This window comes from Myotis nattereri (assembly GCF_964212035.1).
Source record: "Myotis nattereri genome assembly, chromosome: 3".
In the NCBI taxonomy this organism is placed as follows: Eukaryota; Metazoa; Chordata; class Mammalia; order Chiroptera; family Vespertilionidae; genus Myotis; species Myotis nattereri.
The window spans coordinates 147,154,202-147,178,025 of NC_138077.1; the positions used below are offsets into that span (position 1 = coordinate 147,154,202).

The following is a 23,824-nucleotide window of genomic DNA, read 5'->3' on the forward strand; positions in this document are numbered from 1 at the left end:
GGAGAATTTTTTAAAGTCTCCCTTTGTAACTGTCAGTTTCTTCTAATACTTGTAAAAGTTTATGATTTATATATTTTGTATCCATTTGGTTGTGTGCAAATGGAGTAATGAATATTGTATATTCTTGGTATATATTAATAATATGTACTATTAATTGGTATATAATAACAGTGTATAATTTTCATCTTTAGCGGGTTTACTGTTGTTTGCCTTAAACTTCATTTGATTTTTTGATAGAGATATCTTTTTTTATTATTAACATTTGCATAGTTTGTTGTTTCATAATCTTATTTTTAGTCTTGGTATTTCTTTCATAAACAACATACAGCATCCTTAAAAACAAAATAAATATAAATGCCTTTTTCTTAATATATTCACAATAAATGTGAAAACTGATGTGTTTGGACTTTTCCTGCTTTCTTATTTTTATTTTCTGTTTGCTGTGTCCCATTGTTGCTTTTAATTTTAATTGATCAATAAAATTTTCTTCATTTTTTAATGCTAAAGATTTGAAATTATATATATTATTTCACTATTTTAGTTACTTGTAACATTTTAACACATTTTTAAAAAATATTTATTTTATTGATTTTTTACAGAGAGGAAGGGAGAGAGAGAGTTAGAAACATCGATCAGCTGCCTCCTGCACACCTCCCCCTGGGGATGTTCCCGCAACCAAGGTACATGCCCCTGACCGGAATCGAACCTGGGACCTTTCAGTCCACAGGCCAGCGCTCTATCCACTGAGCCAAACCGGTTACGGCTTAACACGTTTTTTAAAAGATTTTCTTTTAATAAGTGTCCACTAGTCTAACCTCCCATGTTGAAGTCTTTTTGGGATCTTAATTCTCATGTTATTAAATATTATATAATTTCATTTCATAGGAATTCGTTCTGAATATTATCAACAGTTACTAGATTTAATTGCATATGTTAGTGGCTTAATTGCTCACTAATTATATTGATTCTTTAAAAAAATATTTATTTTTATTGATTTCAGAGAAGAAGGGAGAAGGAGAAATAGAAACATCAGTGATGAGAGAGAATCACTGATTGGCTGCCTCCTGCATGCAGCCCCTCACTGTGGATCAAGGCCAAAACCCAGGCATGTGCCATGACTGGGAATCAAATTGTGACCTCCTGTTTCAGGGCTCAACGCTAAACCACTGAGACATATTAGTCGGGCTCTCTTCTTGCCCCTTAAACAAAATCTGTGTTCTGGAGGAATACCTCTTTTCTTCATCTGTATTCACTCTGCTCTTCCACTTACCTTTTGAGGGTTGTTTTGGGGGAGGAGAGGTTTGAGTTTTGTTTTTGTTTTAGTAATTTTTCATTTCAAAGTTCTTTGTCAGTTTCCCACTCAAAGCATATTATACTTTCTTATTTAAATCTGAAGATACTACATATATTGAGTATATTTAATTTTTAATTTTATTCTTCTAGTGATGAACCTTATAATTTTAAGAAAGATTTAATTTATAATTTCAATCACTATTAATAAATAATATGTATAACCTTATCCTATCTAATAAAAGAGAAACATGGTAATTGGCGTACGACCGCTACCCTTCCCATTGGCTAATCAGGGCAATATGCAAATTAACTGCCAGCCAAGATGGCGGCCGGCAGCCAGGCAGCTTGAAACTAACATGAGGCTTGCTTGCTTCAGTGACGGAGGACTCCAACGTTCCCCACCTGCCTCTGCAGGCCTCTGAGCTGCAATTCTAAGCAACTATGTAACAAATATAGGAGCTAAACAAAACCCCAGAAACCTGTTTTAGCCCGCCCGGCTTCAGCCAGCAGGATTGCAACATTGTAAGCAAAGGCCAGAATCCGCCAGGCTTCAGCCAGCAGTATCGCAACATTGTAAGCAAAGGCCAGAAACCTACTTTCATCAGCAGAGGCCTAAGAGCTGGAGCCAAGCCTCAAAGCTAAAGCTGGCCCAGAATAAAAAAGAAAAAAGAAAAAAAGGAGCGGTTGGGAGCTTCAGTCACCCCCAGCTTGAAAACAGCCCTCAGCCCCTCACCCAGACTGGCCAGGCACCCCAATGAGTACCCCCACCCTGAAGGATGTGTGACCAGCTGCAAACAGCCATCATCCCCTCACCCAGGCTGGCCAGGCACCCCAGTGGGGACCCTCACCCTGATCCAGGACACCCTTCAGGGCAAACCAGCCGGCACCCACCCGTGCACCAGGCCTCTACCCTATATATTAAAAGGGTAATATGCCTCCCAACACTGGGATCAGCGGAGCCGGGAGGCCTCCCGGCACCAGGATCAGCGTGACGGGGCAGCGCCCAAACACCCTGATCGCCCTGCGGCTCTGTGTGTGACGGAGCGGGGCCACAACCTCCCTATTCACCCTGCTCTGTTCGTGACAGGGGAAGGCGCCCCAACCCCCTGATCAGCCCTGCTCTGTGCTAGATAGGGGGGAGCTCCCCAAACCCCTGATCACCCTGCGGCTCTGTGTGTGACAGGGTGCGGCGCCCCAACTCCCTGATCGGCCCTGCTCTGTGTGTGACAAGGTGCGGCGCCCCAACCCCTCCCCCCCACAGGCCCTGCTCTGTGTGTGATGGGGTAGAGCCATAACCTCCCCATCGGCCTTGCCCTGAGTGTGATAGTGGCGGCGCCCGAACCCCCTGATCGGCCCTGCTCTGTGGGTGATAGAGGGCGGCGCCCCAACCCCCTGATGGCCCTGCTCTGTGCGTGACAGGGGGCAGCGCCCCAACCCCCTGATTGGCCCTGCTCTGTGAGCGACAGGGGCAGTGCGCCAACCCCCTGATTGGCCCTGCTCTGTGAGTGACAGGGGGCAGTGCCCCAACCCCCTGATGGGCCCTGTTCTGTGCGTGACGGGGTGGCGCTGCAACGTCCCCATCGACCCTGCTCTGTGCATGACAGGGGGCGGCGCCCCAACTCCCCAATCGGCCCTGCTCTGAGCCCTACCAGGGGCTGCACCTAGGGATTGGGCCTGCCCTCTGCCACCCAGGAGCAGGCCTAAGCCAGCAGGTCGTTATCTCCCGAGGGGTCCCAGACTGCGAGAAGGCACAGGCCAGGCTGAGGGACCCTCCTCCCCCCCGAGTGCACAAATGTTTGTGCACCGGGCCTCTAGTCTATATATAAAAGCCTAAGCGACTGGCTGACCATTTGACTGGCCAACCATAGCTATGATGCGCACTGACCACCAGGGGACAGACGCTCAACACAGGAGCTGCTGAGCTGCGGTAACTTGGCAGCTGCAGTTCTCTGGTGACACAACCAGAACCAGAGAGGAGGGAGCCCGATTCTGGGGTGTGTTACCTGAGACCCACCCTCGCAATCCGGGACCCCTCAAGGGATGTTGGAGAGCCAGTTTTAGCCTGATCCCCGCAGGCCAGGCTGAGGGACTCCACCGGTACACAAATCTGTGGACCAGGCCTCAAGCCCATTGGCTCCCCACTTCGGTCTGGCTCCCCACCGGGCCTCTAGCCCATTGCAGAGGTCATGGGTCTGGCCCTTACAGAAACTTTTTGACTCGATTAGCTAAATAATGAGACATGTAGGACCTACTGGCTGTGTCCCTGACATCTGGTGCCCATGCCAGCCCATCTGCTTAATATCGATTTCCAGTGGAGGTAGCGAATTTTCCTGCTACCACTCTCGAGTAGGAAACAGGCCAGGGCTTTCCATCTTCCTGGTGGACAGTAGCACCAGCGGGCAACCTCTAGGGAGGTAAGGAGGCAAAGGAGCAGCTCAGGTGGGAAGAAAGAGGTTCCCACCATCACAGGACTCTGCCTGGCAGAAGGGCCTTGGCAGGAGCCTGACATTGAGCAGGGTCCTGCCCTAGGCTGACTAGATTCCAAGCTAAGTAAATCCTGTTTGCTAAATAATTGCATTTTGCAGCTAAATGCCCACAAGTCATCGGTTACCGCCAAATTTAAGGTAAAGTGAGATGAAAGAAGAGAGACAGGTACAGAGAGAAAGTCACATAATATTGGGAGAAGAGAGCAAGGAGCCCAACCGTAGCTATGATGCACACTGACCACCAGGGGGCAGATGCTCAACACAGGAGCTGCGAGCTGCAGTGACTTGGCAGCTGCAGTACTCAGGTGACACAACCAGAACCAGAGAGGAGGGAGCCTGATTCTGGGGTGTGTCACCCGAGAACCACACTCTCGAAATTCGGGACCCCCTCGAGGGATGTCAGCCGGTTTCGGCCCGATCCCTGCAGGCCAGGCTGAGGGACTCCACCAGTGCACGAATCCGTGCACCAGGCCTCTAGTTATTGTATAAAATAATAAAAAATATACTTAGCACACTACTTTCAGCCATTTTCAGATCCCCTGACATTCAACATTTTGGAAAATGTTTTCTGAGATGGTAGGTGAGTGGGTAACATTTAGAGCAGTGGTTCTCAACCTTGGCTGCACATTAGAATCACCTGGGAATCTTTTTAAAATCCTGATTTCTGGGCCTCATCCTCCAGAAATTCTGTTTCTTTGTTACTAATGTTGTGGCCCCACCCCATAACAAAGAAACAGAATTTCCGGATGAGGCCCAGAAATCAGGATTTTAAAAAGATTCCCAGATGATTCTAATGTGCAGCCAAGGTTGAGAACCACCGATTTAGAGGCTTTGTGTCCTCACATTTGAATATTATGTATTGTATCTCCATAGACAGTGGTTCTCAACCTGTGGGTCGCAACCCCTTTGATGGTCGAACAACCCTTTCACAGGGGTCGCCTAAGACCATCCTGCATATCAGATATTTACATTACGATTCATAACAGTAGCAACATTACAGTTATGAAGTAGCAACAAAAATAATTTTATGGTTGGGTCACAACATGAGGAACTGTATTTAAAGGGCCAGAAGGTTGAGAACCACTGCCATAGAAGATTCTGTAGTCAAAATAATTTTACTCCAAACCCTTAAGTTATTACTCCATTCACTTAACACTTAGTCTTGACAGAATATGCTATTCTAATTTATATTCTTTTGTATGCTACCTTGGTTTTATTTATTTTTTAAAATATATTTTTATTGATTTCAGAGAGGAAGGGAGAGGGAGAGAGAGATAAAAACATCAATGATGAGAAAGAATCATTGATCGGCTGGCTCCTGCATGCCCCCCTGCTGGGGATTGAGCCCGCTACCCGGGCATGTGCCCTTGACTGGAATCGAACCCGGGACCTTCAGTCCACAGGCCGACACTCTATCCACTGAGACAAACCAGCTGGGGCTGAAACCTGGTTTTAGTTTTCTTGTTTGTTTGTTTTGATATCATTCCATTCTTTTCAGTAGTCCTTCTCAGTGACTGTTCTAGTTTATGGTTTTAGCTGCCTTGGTATATCTTTCTCTTCTAGTCCATCTGCTTTCATTTCATGGTGTTTTATGAGAGAGGGAAGGTAAATTCATCTCCTTGACAGACCTTAAGGAATCAGAAACTTCTAAATACTGAGTGGCCACTTCATGATCTTTTTCCTTAGAGCACTGAGTCAAGCACTGTAATTCCCCTGATTGCTTATTAAATACCAGTGACCCGGTGCACGAAATTTGTGCACATTAAAAGGGAATTAGAGGAAATATTTTAATATTGCTGTTTGCCCTTTCTCTATAATATAAGTGTCAGAGATGAAAGAAAATTAGTAAAATGTATATAAAAATCTCCCTCCTGTCAGAGTCTGGGGCTCACCATGGGACCTAGAGTCAAGTCCCTGCCCACCACCCACATACACTTAAAGCATGCAGGAGACCCAGACCCAGCCGGCCCCACCCCCTTTGGGTGAGACCCAGACTCAGCCAGCCCCACCCCCGTCAAGCTCCTCCGGGCGGGGGATGCAGCCTCAGGTCCCCCAGCCCGGTGCCAGGTGGGGGCACAGTCTCAGGTCCCCCGGTCCAGTACTGGGGTGGTCCTGAGGTCCCCTGTCAATCCCAGTTGGGCAGGGGGGCACGGCCTGAGGTCCCTCGCCCCAGCCAGGCACCATGCAGCCTCAGGTCCCTGCTGTTTGGTCATGATGTTATGGTGTCCCTGCTAATTTGCATATTCCTCTGTTACATATATAGATTACTAGAGCCCGGCTCATGAAATTCGTGAGCGGGTATGGTTCCTAGGCCTGGCCTGCGATCAGGGTCATCTTCCCCAGCTGCCTGCAGCCGGCCCCACGCCCACCCACCTCTGGTTCCCTGTTCGCCATCAGGTGATTGGTGCTTGATGGCTGGGAGAAGGGACCGAGAGGTGGTCAGTGCACCTCCAGTTGTCATTCTGGTCATTCTGCCGTTACGGTCAATTTGCATATTAACCTTTTATTATATAGGATAGAGGCCTAGTGCATTGGTGGGGGCTGGCTGGCCTGCCCTGAAGGGAGTCCCGGATCAGGGTGTGGGGAGCCTGTAGGGGGGTGGGGCCACAAGGGCAGGGGCTGCAGGGTATGCAGGCCAGCCCTGCCCCCGATCAGGGTAGGGGTCCCTGCTGGGGACGGGGTTGACCTGGCTGAGGGGCCACCTGAAGTTTGCAGGAAGGCCACGCCCCTAATCAGGGTGGGAGTCTCTGCTGGGGGCGGGGCTGCCCTGGGTGAGGGGCTGATGGCTGTTTGCAGCTGGCCACACCCCCTTTAGGGTGGGGGTCCCCACTGGGGTGCCTGGCCAGTCTGGGTGAGGGGCTGAGGGCCGTTTTCAGGCTGGCTGGTGACTGAAGCTCCCAGTCTCTCCTTTTTTTCTTTTTTCTTTTATTCTGGGATTTATTTACCTTCTATAATTGAAACTTCATTGCTGTCACTGGAGCTGAGAACCGGCTCCAGCTCCGTGGCCATGGCTGGCTGAAAGCAGGTATCTGGAGTTTGTTTGGCTTCTATAATTGAAACTTAGTTGCTTTCAGAGCTCAGAGCTGGGCCGTGGCAGGCGGGGAACCTTGGCTTCCTCCATCACTGGAGCAAGCTTCCTCCTGCTCGCTTCAGCTGCGTGGCTGCTGGCGCCATCTTGGTTGGCAGTTAATTTGCATATCGCCCTGATTAGCCAATGGGAAGCATAGCGAAGGTATGGTTAATTACCCTTTTTGTCTTTTATTAGATAGGATTATTTCACTGAAGCCCTGCTTTATCCCCACAAGAGTGTTGTTATTCTAGCCTCAGGAACTCTTTAAGATACGCTTCTTCTTCTAACTCTTTAGCTTCTGCCCATTTATCCTGTTTATTATACCTTGGGAGTAGTATAAAGTTCCAGGTATCTCCTCCCAGGATAAATTTCTGCTTGTAAGGGCCTCCATCAGTAGGAGCAGTATAGAAATTCACTGTCATCGTTCCATAAATGAAATAAGTTAATGGCAAGGGTCATAGGGAATTACACATAATGAGTAATTACTAAATGCCAGGCCCTGTGCTACTTGCTTTATGTACATTGTTTTATTTAATCCTCACAATCTTATAAGTAGACTTTATCCTTATTTTATTGATAAAGTCATGGGAATTTAAGGAAAGTGGAGTAACTTTACCCCAAGCTGAAAGTTATGGAACCATTTTTCAGACCCAGGCATGTCTGCCTCCAAAGAGTCTGTTGGCACTGCAGTATAAAATTTAGCCCAAACCCTCTCTTTTCTGTGAGGCTTTTCTTAGCCATGGTATTTTATAGTATCTTCTACCTCCTCTGAACTAAAGAATATATAATTCTTATTACTCACTGGGGACAAAATGTATTCCTTTTTATTGATAGCAGTTTTTCATACATATGTATCTTGTATGATCTTCCTCAGATAGCAGTACTGTAATAAAAAATAACTGCCAGCAATACCATTTGATTAGTGTTAAGAATAATTAAAAATTTCCCTGTAATCTCAGTTTTAAATGTGCTGTAGTTTCCTTTTATTAAATAATAGTGTATTATTGATAACATTTTGATTTTTATAGGTTGAATAAATTAAAAATCATGCATTCTGTAATTATGGTTCAAAATTGCTACTCTTAACTATGCCATCATTCTCTCTTTCTATGAGTAAACCTGAAAAATAAATTTTAAGTCATATTTGCTTGAATAGAGCTATACATTTGATTATTAATAAGTACTTGCATTTTCTAAATATTATATAATACCTTGTATAAATTTGGGTGAAATTTTGTAACTATTTCAATTCACGATAAAAATATTTATGGTTTTATAAATGAAACTACAAAATTGTACATGTAATAAGTAAAAACTTGTTAGCAGTGCAGTTGTTAAATGAGCTCTGTGGCCTTAGTGTGTTAGTCATTTGGTGCCATACTTTTCCTTGTTCAGTAATCAGCTTATCAACATGTTACAGGTTGACTAAAGGCTTATTTCAGGTAATTTTGAATTTAGAGAATGTTTTTAAAATCCAATATTATATTTCACTTTTTTTTTAGCTCATTTCAAATAGTATTAAATGTTAATAATGTAGTATGCAAACATTAAATATATACTATATATGAGGAAGGGCCTTAAAAATTATTTTATCCAATCTCCATTGCCATATTCCCTTCTGCATTGTTCCTAACAAATAGTTCAACATGCTGAGCCATTCAGTCCACTGTTGTGTAAGACAGCCCTTTGTAATATTGAATTACTCCTGTTTCTAGTTTTTCTTATTCTTGGGATGAAATCTACATCTTTATGATTCAGACACGTTGATTATGTATTCTTCCTTCTGTACTCTAAAGCTTCAAACATTTGAAGATTGTTAATTGTATTGACTAATTGTTAGGCTAAGCATACCAAGTTTTCTCCTTATTTCATCATGTGGTATGCTGGAACTCTTATGAATGTTTTGTGTTTTTTTTTAGTGTTTCCTCTCAATATATATCCATAGTAAGGTACTACCTGGATGGTATGGATGTATACAGTGTACTCTTCTTATCTTGCATTATAAACTAGATGAGAAGTAGGTATACATTTGTACATTGTGTATAATATATATAGGCCTAAATACTACAGTAATCTTAGCTATAGTATTTCAGTTAAGGTTTGTTTTGTAATTAGAATAATGATTGTGAATGGTTTTCTCTTCTTAACCCAATTGCATATATGACTTACTGAAGTTGTCATGTGTTCTCAAGGATAATTTAAATGGACATAGGATTTGTGAAAATTTGACAAATCCTAACTGTAACTCAGCTAGTAGGCAACATTATAATTTATTTATAGCTGTATAATATAGTTTTTAATGAACTAATATAGAACAGTGACAAATTGTACTATATTTTTGTGTGAAATTATACTGCATGACAAAGGTTGGCATAATGTAATAAGTACCCACAAAATATTAACCTACTTGCAATAAATACAATTAATAATGTACATAAAAGAATGAAATTAAGCTTATTTTCTATCAGAAAAAGAATTATTCATGAACAGAAAGTGGACAGCATAGATTAGATGACAGGAAGATTGTATATAATCTGAATTACTGAGTGACCTAGAAAGCTTGCTCAGAGGGATTACAGAATAATTATGTTAATATGCAATTATCACCTCATTTCTTCTGTAGTAACCTCAAGATGTAGTGTAGTGAGGGTGTTATAGCAAGTGCTGATAGTTTGCAAAAATACTGATGTTTGAAATTTCTGAGACAATAAGTCTAGCTTCAGGCATATAAGTGATGATCTGTCATCTTGAAGACAGATCTGACCTTTGTGCTTTTTTTAATGCTCACACTATATAACTACAGGCAGTTATAGCTGTAGAACTCATTATGGTTTTCTAGACAGTGAAATATGTTTTATGTAGATTTAAAATTCCATTTGCAGCTTTTTATAAAGTGTGTGAGTTTTCTAAAAGAACATTTTAAAATTCAGTTAAAAGAAAAATTCTATGATTATGTGATTACATGTAGGACACAGTAAATGACACAGCAAATTCATTGAAATTTAGGGATTCCAAACAATATATAACAAGTTTATTAATTTATTAGTTTCCCTTTTTTTTAATTAATGAATAATGCCTATCTTCAAGTATATCCCCTACTTAATAATAATATTAACATAAAATGGTGTTGCTGGTTCTGTTATGTGTATTTGACTATATAAAGACAGTTGGAAAAGCTATATGAGACAGTGTGAAATTAGCTTACAGGTCAAATGCTTTCTTGCCTATATGTCACATAATCAGCCATGAATGTAGGGAAATATTTTTATGTTAAAATTCTAGATCCATTCAGTACAACATATTTTGATGATCCATTGTTCTGTATTGTATCTCGATGCAACAGCTGAGTCTTGAATATTATTAAAAATGTATTTTGAACATTTTCACTTAAAATAAATTCTGAAAATTAAAACAGGAAAATTGTTTATTGTTGCTAAAATATCAGCTTAGTGAGTGAAGTGTTTATTGCCTCATTTAACTGATGGAGTAGATTTTTAATATTTGTATTAATAATAATTCTGAAAAAGAGTAACTTCTCTGTTTTTGAGTAGAGATTGACAATCATTAGTTTGGGGGTATGTCAGGTATATTTCATTATATAGGTGTGAAGTAAAACTTTGATTGTTAAAGACCTCATTTTTTTAAATGCTTAATTTGATCTTTTGTTTTTCTGTTTGCTAGGTGTATTTTGTAAAGAAAATATCTCTTATGTACATATATTATTTTTATGTTTCTGAGCAAAACAGTTTGGTATCTTCAGAATGGGAACTTATGTAAGGCTCTTATAAAGCCATTCTGGTAATGAGGATGCAGTCTCCAAGCCGACATGAATGTAGTTTGTCACCCTGCTGTTCAGGGGTTACCAATGAAGTTGCTTTAAATGGGAAACGTCTGTTCTATCTCTGAACCTCTAACACCAGAACAGATGGGTAGGACATGGAACATGGAAGGTTTTACCTCTGAGGTGATAACAGTGAAGCCACTCATTAACACTGAATTTACCACTTCGTTAGCAACGTTGCTTCCTGTTGAGAAAAGCTAATATAGGATTTCAAATTGACTGAGCATATATTTGTCTACCTCTGTGATTATAATAAGTAGGAACAAAAAGTAAGTGTCTTTCATTCTAGTTTTAAAAAATTCTATTGTCCATTTCGGATTTACGTAAGATTGTTCCTATTTGGGCATTTGACTTTTCATACCAAATGTAATGAGAAATATCAGGAATGAATAATAGTATATCATCAGTGTTTGCTTTTCTTTTCACTGACATTTGCACACTCTATCCTAACACATGTTTATGTGCTGCCCATTTTTAACTTCTGTGTATGTGATGAACAGACTCCTGCTGGGTGATGCATTAGCACCATTTTGGGGTGATATCATTGAATATGATCTTATTGAAAGTCTGTTTTTATTATTTGGAAGTTTGCCAATCTCAGAACAGAATTCTAAGACCTATGAGGGACGGAAAAATGATTGTTTGTATAAATAATAATGCCAAAGAAAGATATTTGTAATGTATGTTGTATGAAAGAACGCATCTGTTCATAAGATAAGATTGTATTTATAAGTGCTTGTTCCAAGTTCTGAAATAAATAATTAGAAAATTGTTTTTATTTTTGAATTAAACTTAATGTTTTTCCAAAGCATGTAATTGGTAGCCTAGAAGATATTAGAAACAATAATCTTTATTGAAAATGTTTTATTTCTAATTTTTGGATTGTAAGTTCCTGCTGTCTTAAAACGGTATTATTTATTATACCAACTTAAAATACTATAAAAACGATTATTAATAATATACTATTATTCTTTATCTGAGAGGAGGAACCTAGTCTGTCTTGTTTACAAATGTATCCTTAATACTAGAGCAGTGCTTGGCATATAGTAAAAGCTCAATAAACATTTGGAGAATGAATGAACTATACTTACTACTATGTACAAAATGAAAAGAAATATGAGATTTTATGGCAGTATTTCAAATAGTTAATACCTAAGGTTGCCAAATAGCGGGTTCTTTAAGTTGTACTTGAGGATTATTGGGTATTTTGAAGGCCTTGCTACAATAGGTGAGTCAAGAAATCAGGACCACAATGAAATTGGCATTACAGATAGTCCTCGGGTTATGTCGGACTCCACATACGTTGTTTCGTGGTTACGGGCCATCTCCCATTTATAGTATTTATTAAAAAGTTCTGTCATTTCAATGTATGTATATATGTGCTTTATGTTTTTTATTATTTATTTACCACAAGTACAGGTCAGGAATTATCTTTCTTTTAAACTTTCTTTTACTGTTTCACTTCATTACTGCTGTGTATGTGCTCCATGTGAGTGACGTAGGTGCTTATGTAGGGGGGTTCCGACTTACAGCGAAAATCACGTTACGTTGCACCGTTGCACCGTAGGAACTGATCTCCGATGTAACCCGAGGACCTGCTGTATTTGAATAGGCAATCCAGATTTCATGAAAGAAAACGGTTTTGTTTTGTTTTTCTATACTTTAAGAGCTTTTGCTTTGCAGTTGTGTTTTTATTCATTCAACACTATTCCTTTTTTCAACGAGTTGTGCCTCAGCACCTATACCAAGTGCTGTGTTAGGTTTCAGATACATGAATATCACTAGGTCACAGTCCCTGCCTTCTGAGAACTTACATCCTTTTAGAAAGACGGACAGTCCCTGTATAATGAGGCCATTTCTAAGTGCAGAGTAAGAACAGAGTGTAAGGGAACTCTTACTAGTAGGGGCAGTAATCACAGCCGTGGCATGTATGTATGTCCCCAACTTGCAGCAGTCTTTTAAAAAAATACTCTGTCTTCTCAGAAAGATTACATCTATTGTCAAAAATGTCTAAAATTTTTTAACCTATATTTTAATATGAAGTAACCTAAAATTGTAACACACATTGTTTCAGAGTAAAAAGTTTTAGGTCATTGCCATAGACTGTCAGATGCCAAATGAGATAACTGCCTTTAGGGAATGCCTAGAATTTGGGGGACTCCGGATATGAAAATTTGAAGTTACATAAAATGTTATTAATTTTAACTTGACTAATTTAGAACTAAGGGTAACTTATGTATGGAATGAACAAAACCCTGTGAATAAGACATTTTTAAATTAGTAGAATTTTAGGAGAATGTGAAACATTGAGAGCAAAAGCAGTCTTAAATTTAAAAAAATAAAAAATTTGTTACATACATTAGTCATTGATGTCAATAACAAGTTTCTTTACTGAATATGTCTTTTTACCTTCCTTCAGGAATGAACTCTTAAGTGACTAAAATTACTTCTCTGCAGTGTTTAACAATTTACATTATTCCCTAGTATAGAGGGACTGTCCCTAATAAACCTTCTTAAGTAAGATGATTTTCTTTTTATTAGCAATCTATAAATGAGATTTTAAAGTTTTTTTTTCACCTGTAGCATATTTATTTATATCATGTGTGTCTCTGTATATGTGTTTATGTTGCTTTTTCCTAGGGATTTTTGAAATATGTGGTATTGAGTTGTTGCCGAGCACAAAGAAAAAAATAATCTTTGAGACACTTTTAAAGTCTTTCAATTTTTTAAAGTGTTTCTTTATTCTTAGGAAATGTTTAGGATTCCAATGTAAAGAGTATAATTAAGCTGATAAAAATGTGTACTTTCAACTCTCCATACATTCTAATAGTATTTTTTTTCATGCAAATCTAAATTTTTTTTTTCCATTTTCTAGACTAAATGTGTTAAATGGCTTGCCAACAATATGGATGATTTGAAGATAAACACCGATATTACTGGTGCTAAAGAAGAACTCCTAGATGACAACAGTTTTATCTCAGACAAAGAGAGTGGAGTTCATAAATCAAGAGATTGTCAGACATTTCAGAATAGTAGCACCTTCACTCTGCCTGAAGAAGTGTCGAAGGACAAATCAGAAAAAGCCTTAAGTGGAGGCCAGTCTGCTCTATTTATACATGCTGGTGCTCCTACTGTTTCTAGTGAAAACTTTATCTTGCCTAAAGGAGCTGCTGTTAATGGACCAGTTTCACACTCCTCCGTAACTAAGACTTCCAATATGAATAAAGGCAGTGTTTCATTAACCACTGCACAGCCTGTGGATCAGCCAACAACAGAATCTTGTTCAACTTCGAAGTTGGCAGCTGATCTTCAGCTGTCTACACCACAGAAAGCAAGTCAACACCAAGTTTTGTTTTTGTTATCAGATGCGAAGAATTCAACTCATTCCATTAAAAAACTACCTACCTCTGCTTCAGTTGGTTGTGACATTCAGAATTCAGTAGGGAGTAGTATAAAGTCAGATAGCACTTTAATAAATCAAGTAGAGGTGGGTGAGGATAGTGAAGATTTATTGGTAAAAGATGATTGTGTCAATACATTAACAGGCATTTCCTCAGGTACAGATGAATTTAGGGCAGAAAATGATACAAACTGGGACCCCCAAAAAGAGTTCATTCAATTTCTTATGACTAATGAAGAGACCGTGGATAAAGCTCCAGTTCATTCTAAAGTTGGTCTAGAAAAAAAGAGAAAGCGAAAAATGGATGTAAGCAAGATAACTCGTTATACTGAGGATTGCTTTAATGATTCTAATTGTATACCCACGAAGTCAAAGATGTTAGAAGTAGACTTTCTGGAACAGAATGAAGGACTGCAAGCAATAGATTCGCAGAAATATGCATTATCAAAAGTGAAGCCTGAATCAGCTGATGAAGACGTGGAATCTGTGGATGCTTTTCAACATCTAATTTATAATCCTGATAAGTGTGGAGAAGACAGTCCATCTGTTCATACTAGCACTTTTCTTTCAAGGACTTTAAAAAAAAAATGTGAAGAAAATGATTCCGAGTCACCTGCTACTTTCAGCACCGAAGAGCCATCATTCTACCCCTGTACAAAGTGCAATGTGAATTTTAGGGAGAAAAAACACCTCCACAGGCATATGATGTATCATTTAGATGGAAATAGTCACTTTCGTCATCTTAATGTACCAAGGCCATATGCTTGTAGGGAATGTGGGCGGACATTTCGAGATCGGAACTCACTTCTAAAGCATATGATTATTCACCAAGAAAGAAGACAGAAGTTGATGGAGGAAATTCGTGAATTGAAAGAGCTTCAGGATGAAGGAAGAAGTGCACGGTTACAGTGCCCTCAGTGTGTATTTGGTACCAATTGCCCTAAAACATTTGTGCAACATGCTAAAACCCATGAAAAAGATAAAAGGTACTACTGCTGTGAAGAATGTAACTTCATGGCAGTTACAGAAAATGAATTGGAATGCCATCGAGGCATTGCCCATGGAGCAGTGGTAAAATGCCCTATTGTCAGTTCTAATGTAGCCCAGAGAAAAACGCAAAAAAAGTCTTTCATGAAAGACTCTGTTACAGGATCATCCAAAAAATCAGCTACCTACGTATGTAAGATGTGTCCTTTTACTACTTCAGCCAGAAGTATTTTGAAAAAACACATGGAGTACTTGCATTCACCATCATGTGTTGATTCATTTGGTCGTGCTCTTGGACTTAGTAAAAGAAAAAGTAACATCCTTGAAGAACCTGAAGACAATGAGAGCACTAAACCATTAAGCAAACAACAGTCAGCCACATTTCCAAAGAACTCTGCTTTAAAACAAGATGTAAAGCGAACATATGGGTCATCCTCACAATCAAGTAATTTTTCAAAATTACATAAGCGGCCACACAGAATACAAAAAGCTCGGAAAAGCATCGCCCAGTCAGGTGTTGTAAATGTGTGCAATCAAAACAATTCTCATAAGACTGTAATGATTAAAAGCAGCATTGACCAAAAACCGAAGTATTTCCACCAAGCCACAAAAGAAAAATCTAATGCCAAGGCAAATAGCAACTATTTATATAGACACAAATATGCAAACTACAGGATGACCAAAAAATCAGGTGAATCATATCCTCTGCATTTCAAAAAAGAAGAAGCTGGTTCACTAAATTCTTTACATCTGTTTTCATCATCAAGTAGTTCTCACAACAATAGTTTTATTTCAGACTCTCATAACTCTAACACCAAAAGGCCTGAAAGCTTCAAAGACCGCAGGCGTGTATCTGCAAAGAGAGCAGTTAAGGAATCTAAGAAGGGAAGTTCTGCTGGAAGGGAAGACTTAGATAGCTATCCAGATTTCTTACATAAAATGACTGTTGTTGTTTTGCAGAAACTTAATTCTGCTGAAAAGAAAAATAGCTATGAAACAGAAGATGAAAGTTCCTGGGATAACGTTGAGTTAGGTGACTACACTACACAGGCTATCGAAGATGAAACTTACAATGGTATTAATCAAGAACATGTAAATTTATTCCCTCTATTTAAAAGCAAAGTGGAAGGTCAAGAGCCTGGAGAAAATGCTACACTTAGTTATGATCAAAATGATGGCTTTTATTTTGAATATTATGAAGATGCTGGAACTAATAACTTTTTGCATGACATACACGATTCTCAGCATTTAGAAAATGCAGAAACTTCATTGTCAAAGCATAGTTCTGTTTTTCATTGGAGTGATTTGTCTCTTGAGAAGAAATCATGTCCTTACTGCCCAGCAACATTTGAAACAGGTGTTGGGTTGTCAAATCATGTTCGGGGACATCTTCATAGAGCAGGATTAAGCTATGAAGCCCGTCATGTTGTATCACCAGAACAAATAGCCACCAGTGACAAAATGCAACATTTCAAAAGAACTGGCACAGGGACACCTGTTAAGCGAGTTAGAAAAGGTAAGTTTTCCTATAGATACTTTGGGCTGATATGTCTGTATTCAAATTCAAAGGATTTAAAAATTTTGCTCAAATTCAGTCTTTATTAACATCACATAATTTCATATTTCAGAGTTAATTGGCTTTAAAGATGGTCAGTTTATAAAAAATTCTGATATCACTCTTAAAAAATTTTTTTTAGCTATAGAGAAGTCTGAAACCACTTCTGAACACACTTGTCAGCTCTGTGGAGGTTGGTTTGATACTAAAATTGGATTATCAAATCACGTTAGAGGCCACCTGAAAAGACTTGGAAAGACCAAATGGGATGCTCACAAATCTCCAATCTGTGTTCTGAATGAGATGATGCAAAATGAAGACAAATATGAAAAAATCTTAAAGGCATTGAACAGTCGTCGTATTATTCCCAGACCATTTGTAGCTCAAAAACTTGTATCAAGTGATGATGACTTTCTATCTCAAAATGTTATACCTCTTGAAGCATACCATAATGGCCTAAAGACTGAAGCTTTATCGGTGTCTGCATCAGAGGAAGAAGGGCTGAGTTTCTTAAATGAATATGATGAAAAAAAACCAGAACTGCCCAGTGGAAAAAGGAATCAGTCTCTTACATTGATAGAACTGCTTAAAAATAAAAGGATGGGAGAAGAAAGGAATTCTGCTGTCTTTCCTCAAAAGATCCATAATCAAACTGCAAGAAAGAGATTTGTTCAGAAATGTGTTCTTCCCTTAAATGAAGATAGTTCGTTGATGTATCATCCACAAAAAATAGACTTGACTATGCACTCAGGTAAGAGGACATTTATGACTATCTTACATAATTTAAACAATTTACTTATGCTTATTTTAATGGAATATTTATAGAAAATACTTTCCTTGAATCTTCTCAAGCTGCTTTTTTTGCAGAGCAGAAATTGGTTATACTGTTACTTCTATAAAAATCATCAGTTGATGCTCACCAGTACTGAATTCTCGGTGCCTCATTTCTTGGTCAAAATGTAAGGTGAGAACAAAAGCAAAAACAAACAAAAAACTGATCTGTAAAAATAAAATTTGCTGTGACTGGGGCATGGTTCTATGGATGGGAGGTTGACATTCAAAAGCGTAACATTACCCAAAAGGAAAACCTGTCATATTTTTTTTTTGCCAGTGGTACAAAGTGAAAACAAAACAAACTCAACTGAGTGGGTTGGTGCCTGTTGTGTGTGGTGATGAACTGAAAGAAACTTCTCCCTTTCCAATTTCTCATTGTACCTTGGGATAGTTTGGTTTTGGAGAACTGTTGTATGAAACATTTGTTTGGGGCTTTAGTTTTTACAATAGTGTTCAAATGGAACAGAACAGACGGTTTAGTGTGGTGCTTGTGCACAATAGTTCTTTCATTTTCAAAGGAGTATTTTGTATGTGTGGCAAATGATGTGGTAGATAAAGTATCCAAACTTTATTTGGTATTGCTAAGTCTGGTTTATACTTGTGGACTAGAAAAATTTTGTGTCTTTTTAGGTTTCTTTTGGAGGTTAAGAATGTTGAAGATTAACTTAGATAGTCTCATCATTTTAGCCCTGAGTTGAATGTGTTTAAGGTAAAAGTTGGTCAGTGGGTTAATACTGAATAAAATTACTGTATGGTTGATTTGTTTACTTTGGGCAGACATTGGGACATCCCAAATATTTATAAGGCAGTTTTGATTTAAGGAAAGATTACCTTGCTCTGTAAGTGGTCTGAAAAATAGTTTATCTTATAAGGGCTTCCATTAGCTGTGTTAATCAAGGTGTAGTACACGTCAGAAAGATAAAGCACAATGTTGAAGATACCAATTGAAATGTGTTGGGAGAATGAGAGTTGTCTGAGAACTTAGGGATTTCTTATTGTTTCAACATGTTTTCTTTCCTGTGATGACTAAGATGTTAGTTTGTTGATCATTTATTTAACACAAAGAATTTAGCAAAAAACCTCAAATCATTAACTTCCAATATTGATTGCACAGAACAATGAAAATAAAATGTTGTGTCTAACAGCTGTTCAGTGGTGGGTTTTACCACCTTTTCACCTAGCCTTCATCAGAAAGCCTAATTTAGTATTGAGCCTTTTATGGTTTTGTGGGTAAAACACTTCAATTACCACTTTGTTAACTAGACTTTTTAATTTTTTTTAAATTGATAATGTTGTGAGCTTTGAAACTTCTCAACAGAGCTGTGCTATCCAAATCACAGGATTGTATTTTAGGTTTAGGAAATGATCTGCGTTAACACAGAAATCTGCAAGAAAGTGATAGTAGGTGTTAAGTCTAGAGAAATTCCAAGGTTCAAGAGACTTCTCTTCCACCTTTCCTAAGAGCATGAGTTGGCTCTAAATACTAACTACAAACTAATAATAATTAACTAAATTTCCTCTCCTTACGCTAATTCAGTGAACGCTTTTTAAACCATCCATATTGTGCTACTTTTCTTCACACTTCTAGCTAAGAAAATTTCACTTTTTGAAGTGAGAACTGGATTATAGTTTTCTTTTGAATGATAGGTATGCCTGTGAAGCTTAGAACATGTGTGCATTGCAATACGACGTTTACAAGTGCTGTTAGCCTGTCCAACCACTTACGCGCTTATGTACGAAAGAAGAGTGCTGGACTTTTGACTGGTACAGGTATGTTTGAACAGATAACACAGCAAGTCTGTTTGATACCATGCACTTTTTTTCTCAACAGACTGGTGCTATTTTAGATGATATTTATGGCTTTCTTTGGTACGCAGCAGTTGAGTCTGAATACACATTAAGATGTAGCAACATGTAAACTGGTAGATATAAGTTTAAACAAGTTTTTTTTGTTTGTTTTTTTTTTTGGGGGGGGGGGGTTTGGCTCTTATTGACTTAGGAGAAAAATACCACTCAATAGAGGAGTGGAACTTTTGAGTATATATTATTCCCATTGATCAATAAATTATACTATTTTTGACTTCTGAATTTATTTTTGTTAATAGATTCTTTTTGGTTTTAAAAAAAAGAGATTGTAATTCTAGCTTGGGGAAATGTTTTATTAGATAAGAAAGGAAATTATCATGAAATTTCAACTATGTAGCTTGATTAGAAAGCTAAGCGAACTAATGAGTTTTTATTAGTCTATAGATAAAATCTTTAAAGGGGCAGGCCTTAGTAATGGCCTATGTTAACAATTGAATAAATTTTTCTTTCAATGCCCCTGCACTGTCTTTAGGATAAATAAATATAGCTATCCACATAAATGTTAACATGCACATTTCTGTGTTATTTTTGGTTGGTTAGCAGATACCTCTTCATATTGCTAGTTTGTGAAATTTTTATTAGCTTACACAACAAAATGTGTTGCTCTTTTCATTTGTAGCTTTTCAAGCTACTCTGCTTTAGCAAATACCATTATCTTACATCTTAAAATATACTATCTTTACTAAATATATCTACATTAATTCTTTCACCTAAAATTCTCCTTCCAGTCTTTTTATTTCTCTTGCTTTCTGCTTTCTAGTTATTGTTTTCCCAATTTTTTGTTCTTTCTCATGTCTTCCTATGGCTTACATCAGTGTGTTCTTACTACCAAAGAAATACTTGTATTCATACTAATTTCTTTCTTCTGCTGCTTTGCTTTGTCATTTGACTTGATATACAAATGACTAGGGATGACTGTTGACCATTTATATTAAAAGGAAGGAAATAGAGTTTTACTCCTACTCTGAGGTTTTAGTTTTAATTATATTACTCCTACCTTCATCAAACTTGAAAGGTGATTACAGACAGTAGAGGCAGGGAAGCAGTGAAAATGAAAGGTGGTAGAAACAGAAAATCATCATTGTTATTATAGTCACTAACTTTTATTGAAGTTTATATACATAACATCTATCTTTATAGCCACCATGAGTTGTATGTACTGTAATTCAGTTTTACCAGAAACACCAAGGTTTAGAGAACTTAAGTTGCCCAAACTTATGTAGTTATTAATAGCAAATTTGAAATTCAAATCAAGGCTGACTTACTCTAGACCTTTGTTTTAATCACTATTATCTACCACATACAGAATGAAAGTAATTGAAAATCCCAAAATAAAGTTGGGCTTAAGGTGGGGAGCATTCTGGTGAGACTGAATAAACAAGAGTCTAATTTGTAAACGCAAGGATCCAAAAAGTGGTTAGGCCTGGATTAGATTTCAGAGGACTTTAGAAAATGTTCTATTCTGTCAATTCAGATACATTACTCAAATATTCACCAAGTCAGATGTATTAGTACAGATTTTGTAGTCCATTAAAAGATGCTTTTAGCTCATGTGAAAATCTTGTAAAACATAGAACTAACTGCTTATAAATAATTTATAGTAACTCTTCATTGACCAAAGGTGCATTCTAATAAACATTCCATTGTCTAAAAAATTTCATGATTAGAGAAAAAAGTAATATAAGATGAATGGGAATACATTTCTTTGGGCATCAGGAAAAAAGGGGGCTGTTATCTTTAAAATATCATTAAATACTAACCAATATGTCGGACGTGTTAAAAATACAAAGCGCTTGGCAGTCCTAAGATAAAAAGAAGGGAAATGAAAAGCTGAAGAAAGTGTGGGTTATTTCCCACAGCCCATACCCACTTTTAAGAAAAATAAAAAACTCATACTTTATTTTCTTGGAAGTTCTGAAACTTTCCCCCTGATGTTTAAAGTTTTCTTGACCAGTAGAGCTATATAGATGATGTCCTTGCTGCTTATTCATGCCAACTAAGAAGTTTTTTGAGAATGGACCTATGAACCAAGAGGTCCCCATGCCTGGATTGTGGGCTCGATTCCCAGTAGAGGGCGTGCAGGAGGCAACTGATCAATGTCTCTCAATGTTTCTATCCCTCTCCCTTCCTCTCTCTCTCTAAAAATCAATAAAAACATATTTAAAAAATAAATATAACAAATCAGCTTCAATAATGTTTTTCTTTTCCAAATAGAGAATATTCTTTATTATATTTAAACTTCGCATGCCTATTCTCTTCGCCAATATCAGTTTCACTGATATAAAGCAGTGGTCCCAACCTTTGGTCCTGGAGGGTTCCACTGGTACTGTAAGGGGAGCTATACAGAAGATGTCTTATAAGGGATTCATCAATTCATATGAATAAAAAGCAGTATTTTTCAAGAGTATGTACATAGTGTTTTGAGGAATAAAATACAAAATCATTTTTTAAAACCCTTACTTTAATCCAATTATATCACAAAACTGGGACAATGTAAAAGGAAAATAGATAGGACTAAATCCTCCATAAGAATGTCTAGAATCTGTGTTCCTAGTTCAGTCTCCATTCATGTAGATTTTAATTATGTGGCCTACTCTTGAAGAAAAAGCTTAGATAAACCAAGACTAAATGCTAAAGGTCTGCTTGGTTATCTGTGATAGAATAAAAAAATCCCAAATTTTCTTAGAAGCCACCATCTCCTGGCCTGTTCTATGGGAACTGGCAGCCTTTTGAGGAGGGAGGAATATTCTAACTGGCCTGAATAAACTGAAAAGATGCCTCTCAGCTTCCCCAAATAATTATTTACTAATGACTCAAATGCTTTTTTGTGTTTTTATTTTTTTATTTTTAATCCTCACCCAAGGATATTTTTTCCTTTGATTTTTTTTTAGAAGAAGGGGGGAGGGGGGGGGAGACACATCAATTGGTTGCCTCTGGCATGTGTCCTGACCCAGGGCCAAGGATCAAGCCTGCCCTTCACTGGGATTCAACCCCTTGACCCTTTGGTCCACAGATCAACCCTTGTAACCACTGCAAAACGAGGGTGACTCAAATACTTCTTTTTAAAAAATATATATATTTTATTGATTTCAGGGAGAGGAAGGAAGAAGGAGAGAGAGAGAGAAATATCAATGATGAGAGAGAATCATTGGTCGGCTGCCTCCTGCATGCCCCCTACTGGAAATCAAGACTGCGACCTGGGCTTGTGCCCTGACCTCCTGGTTCCTGGGTGACACTTAGCCACTGAGCCACATCAGTCAGGTTACTCAAATACTTCTCATAGAATGGTTCTCAATTTTGGGGGAGTCATTGACCCCTTTGAGAATTTTATAAAAGCCATGGTTCACCCCAGAAACATGCATTTATTCATCCAAGGATAAAATTGTTTCTGTATATAGGCTTTGCATATTTTTTGAAGGTTATCATTCATGGACCCTTCCTCTGTGGAAAACTGAGAAAAGGGAAGAGTCAAAATGAAAATGAGGTGGAAAGAACACAGAACTGGGAATCAGGCGCCTTAAATATTTTTTTTTCTTAAGAGTTAAAATTAAGAGATGCTTGAAATGCCAGAATTGTGTAACATCAAAACTAACTTACATGATCACAAATACAAATTAAAATGTAACATTCTTCCTAATTTTAGTAAAAGGAAATGATGAAGAAAGTAGTAAAGCTTTGGAATTGAAGAGATGGAAGAGGTAGCCATTCTTGGGACAGAGTTAATTTGCCAAAAAAGAATAAACTTCACAGATTAAAATTTTGCCCAGAACTGACCCAGTTTATCATCCATTGGGTAGGTTCAAATAAATTGTTTAATTTCCATGTGCCTTCAATTGTGAATAATTATTTATGAAGCTGTTTTACTTTTATTTTTAAATGGATTTTTTTCTAAAGAGACTAGTGCCAAAGGGTTTGCTTTATATTCTGTATGGTAAATTCAAGGCATACTTCTAATTCAAAATTTATTCCAATTAATATAGACTGCACTATTATTGGTAGACTTCTTTTACAGGTTTCGTTCTCTGTAGATTGTTTTACATGCTCATACAAATTGGTTCCTGGTTAATTCCTTATGCAGTCTAATAAGAACATTTAATTTTCATTAAAATTAGAAATTCCATATAGTTCATATTTAATGCCTTTGGATTTTTAACTATTGGCTTTTTTGTACTTCATATTTTAATTAAGTGTTATACTTTATATACTGGCAGTATTAAAAACAAAATGTTACTAAGTTATTAATATAATGACCATACACATTGTTTTAGCCCTATTTTTCCAACCAAATAATAGTGCCTCTTTCATAAGTGTCCTGGATTAGACAATAAATTATATGGCCACCCTGGTTATTAAAATTTCTAAAAATATTTTGAATTAAGCCCGGAAAAGTGTATTCTATCAACTTAATCTACAATCAGGAACTAAAAAAAACAGCTCAAAGTACAATAGGTAAAGAAAGGGGAGTAATTAAAGTGTGTGTAGAAGGAATCTT

At 38.0% G+C, this 23,824-nt stretch overlaps 1 protein-coding gene across 1 annotated transcript in view; it reads left to right on the forward strand.

The window, feature by feature from the left end:
* ZNF644 (zinc finger protein 644) overlaps positions 1-23,824 on the forward strand; it is a gene marked incomplete at its 5' end in the record, with an annotated part of 83,973 nt that overhangs the window by 41,186 nt on the left and 18,963 nt on the right. Inside the window, 4 exon segments of the mRNA XM_081087767.1 lie at positions 13,566-13,582; positions 13,585-16,593; positions 16,775-17,383; positions 19,114-19,236. Coding sequence (XP_080943893.1) covers positions 13,566-13,582; positions 13,585-16,593; positions 16,775-17,383; positions 19,114-19,236 — 3,758 coding nt within the window.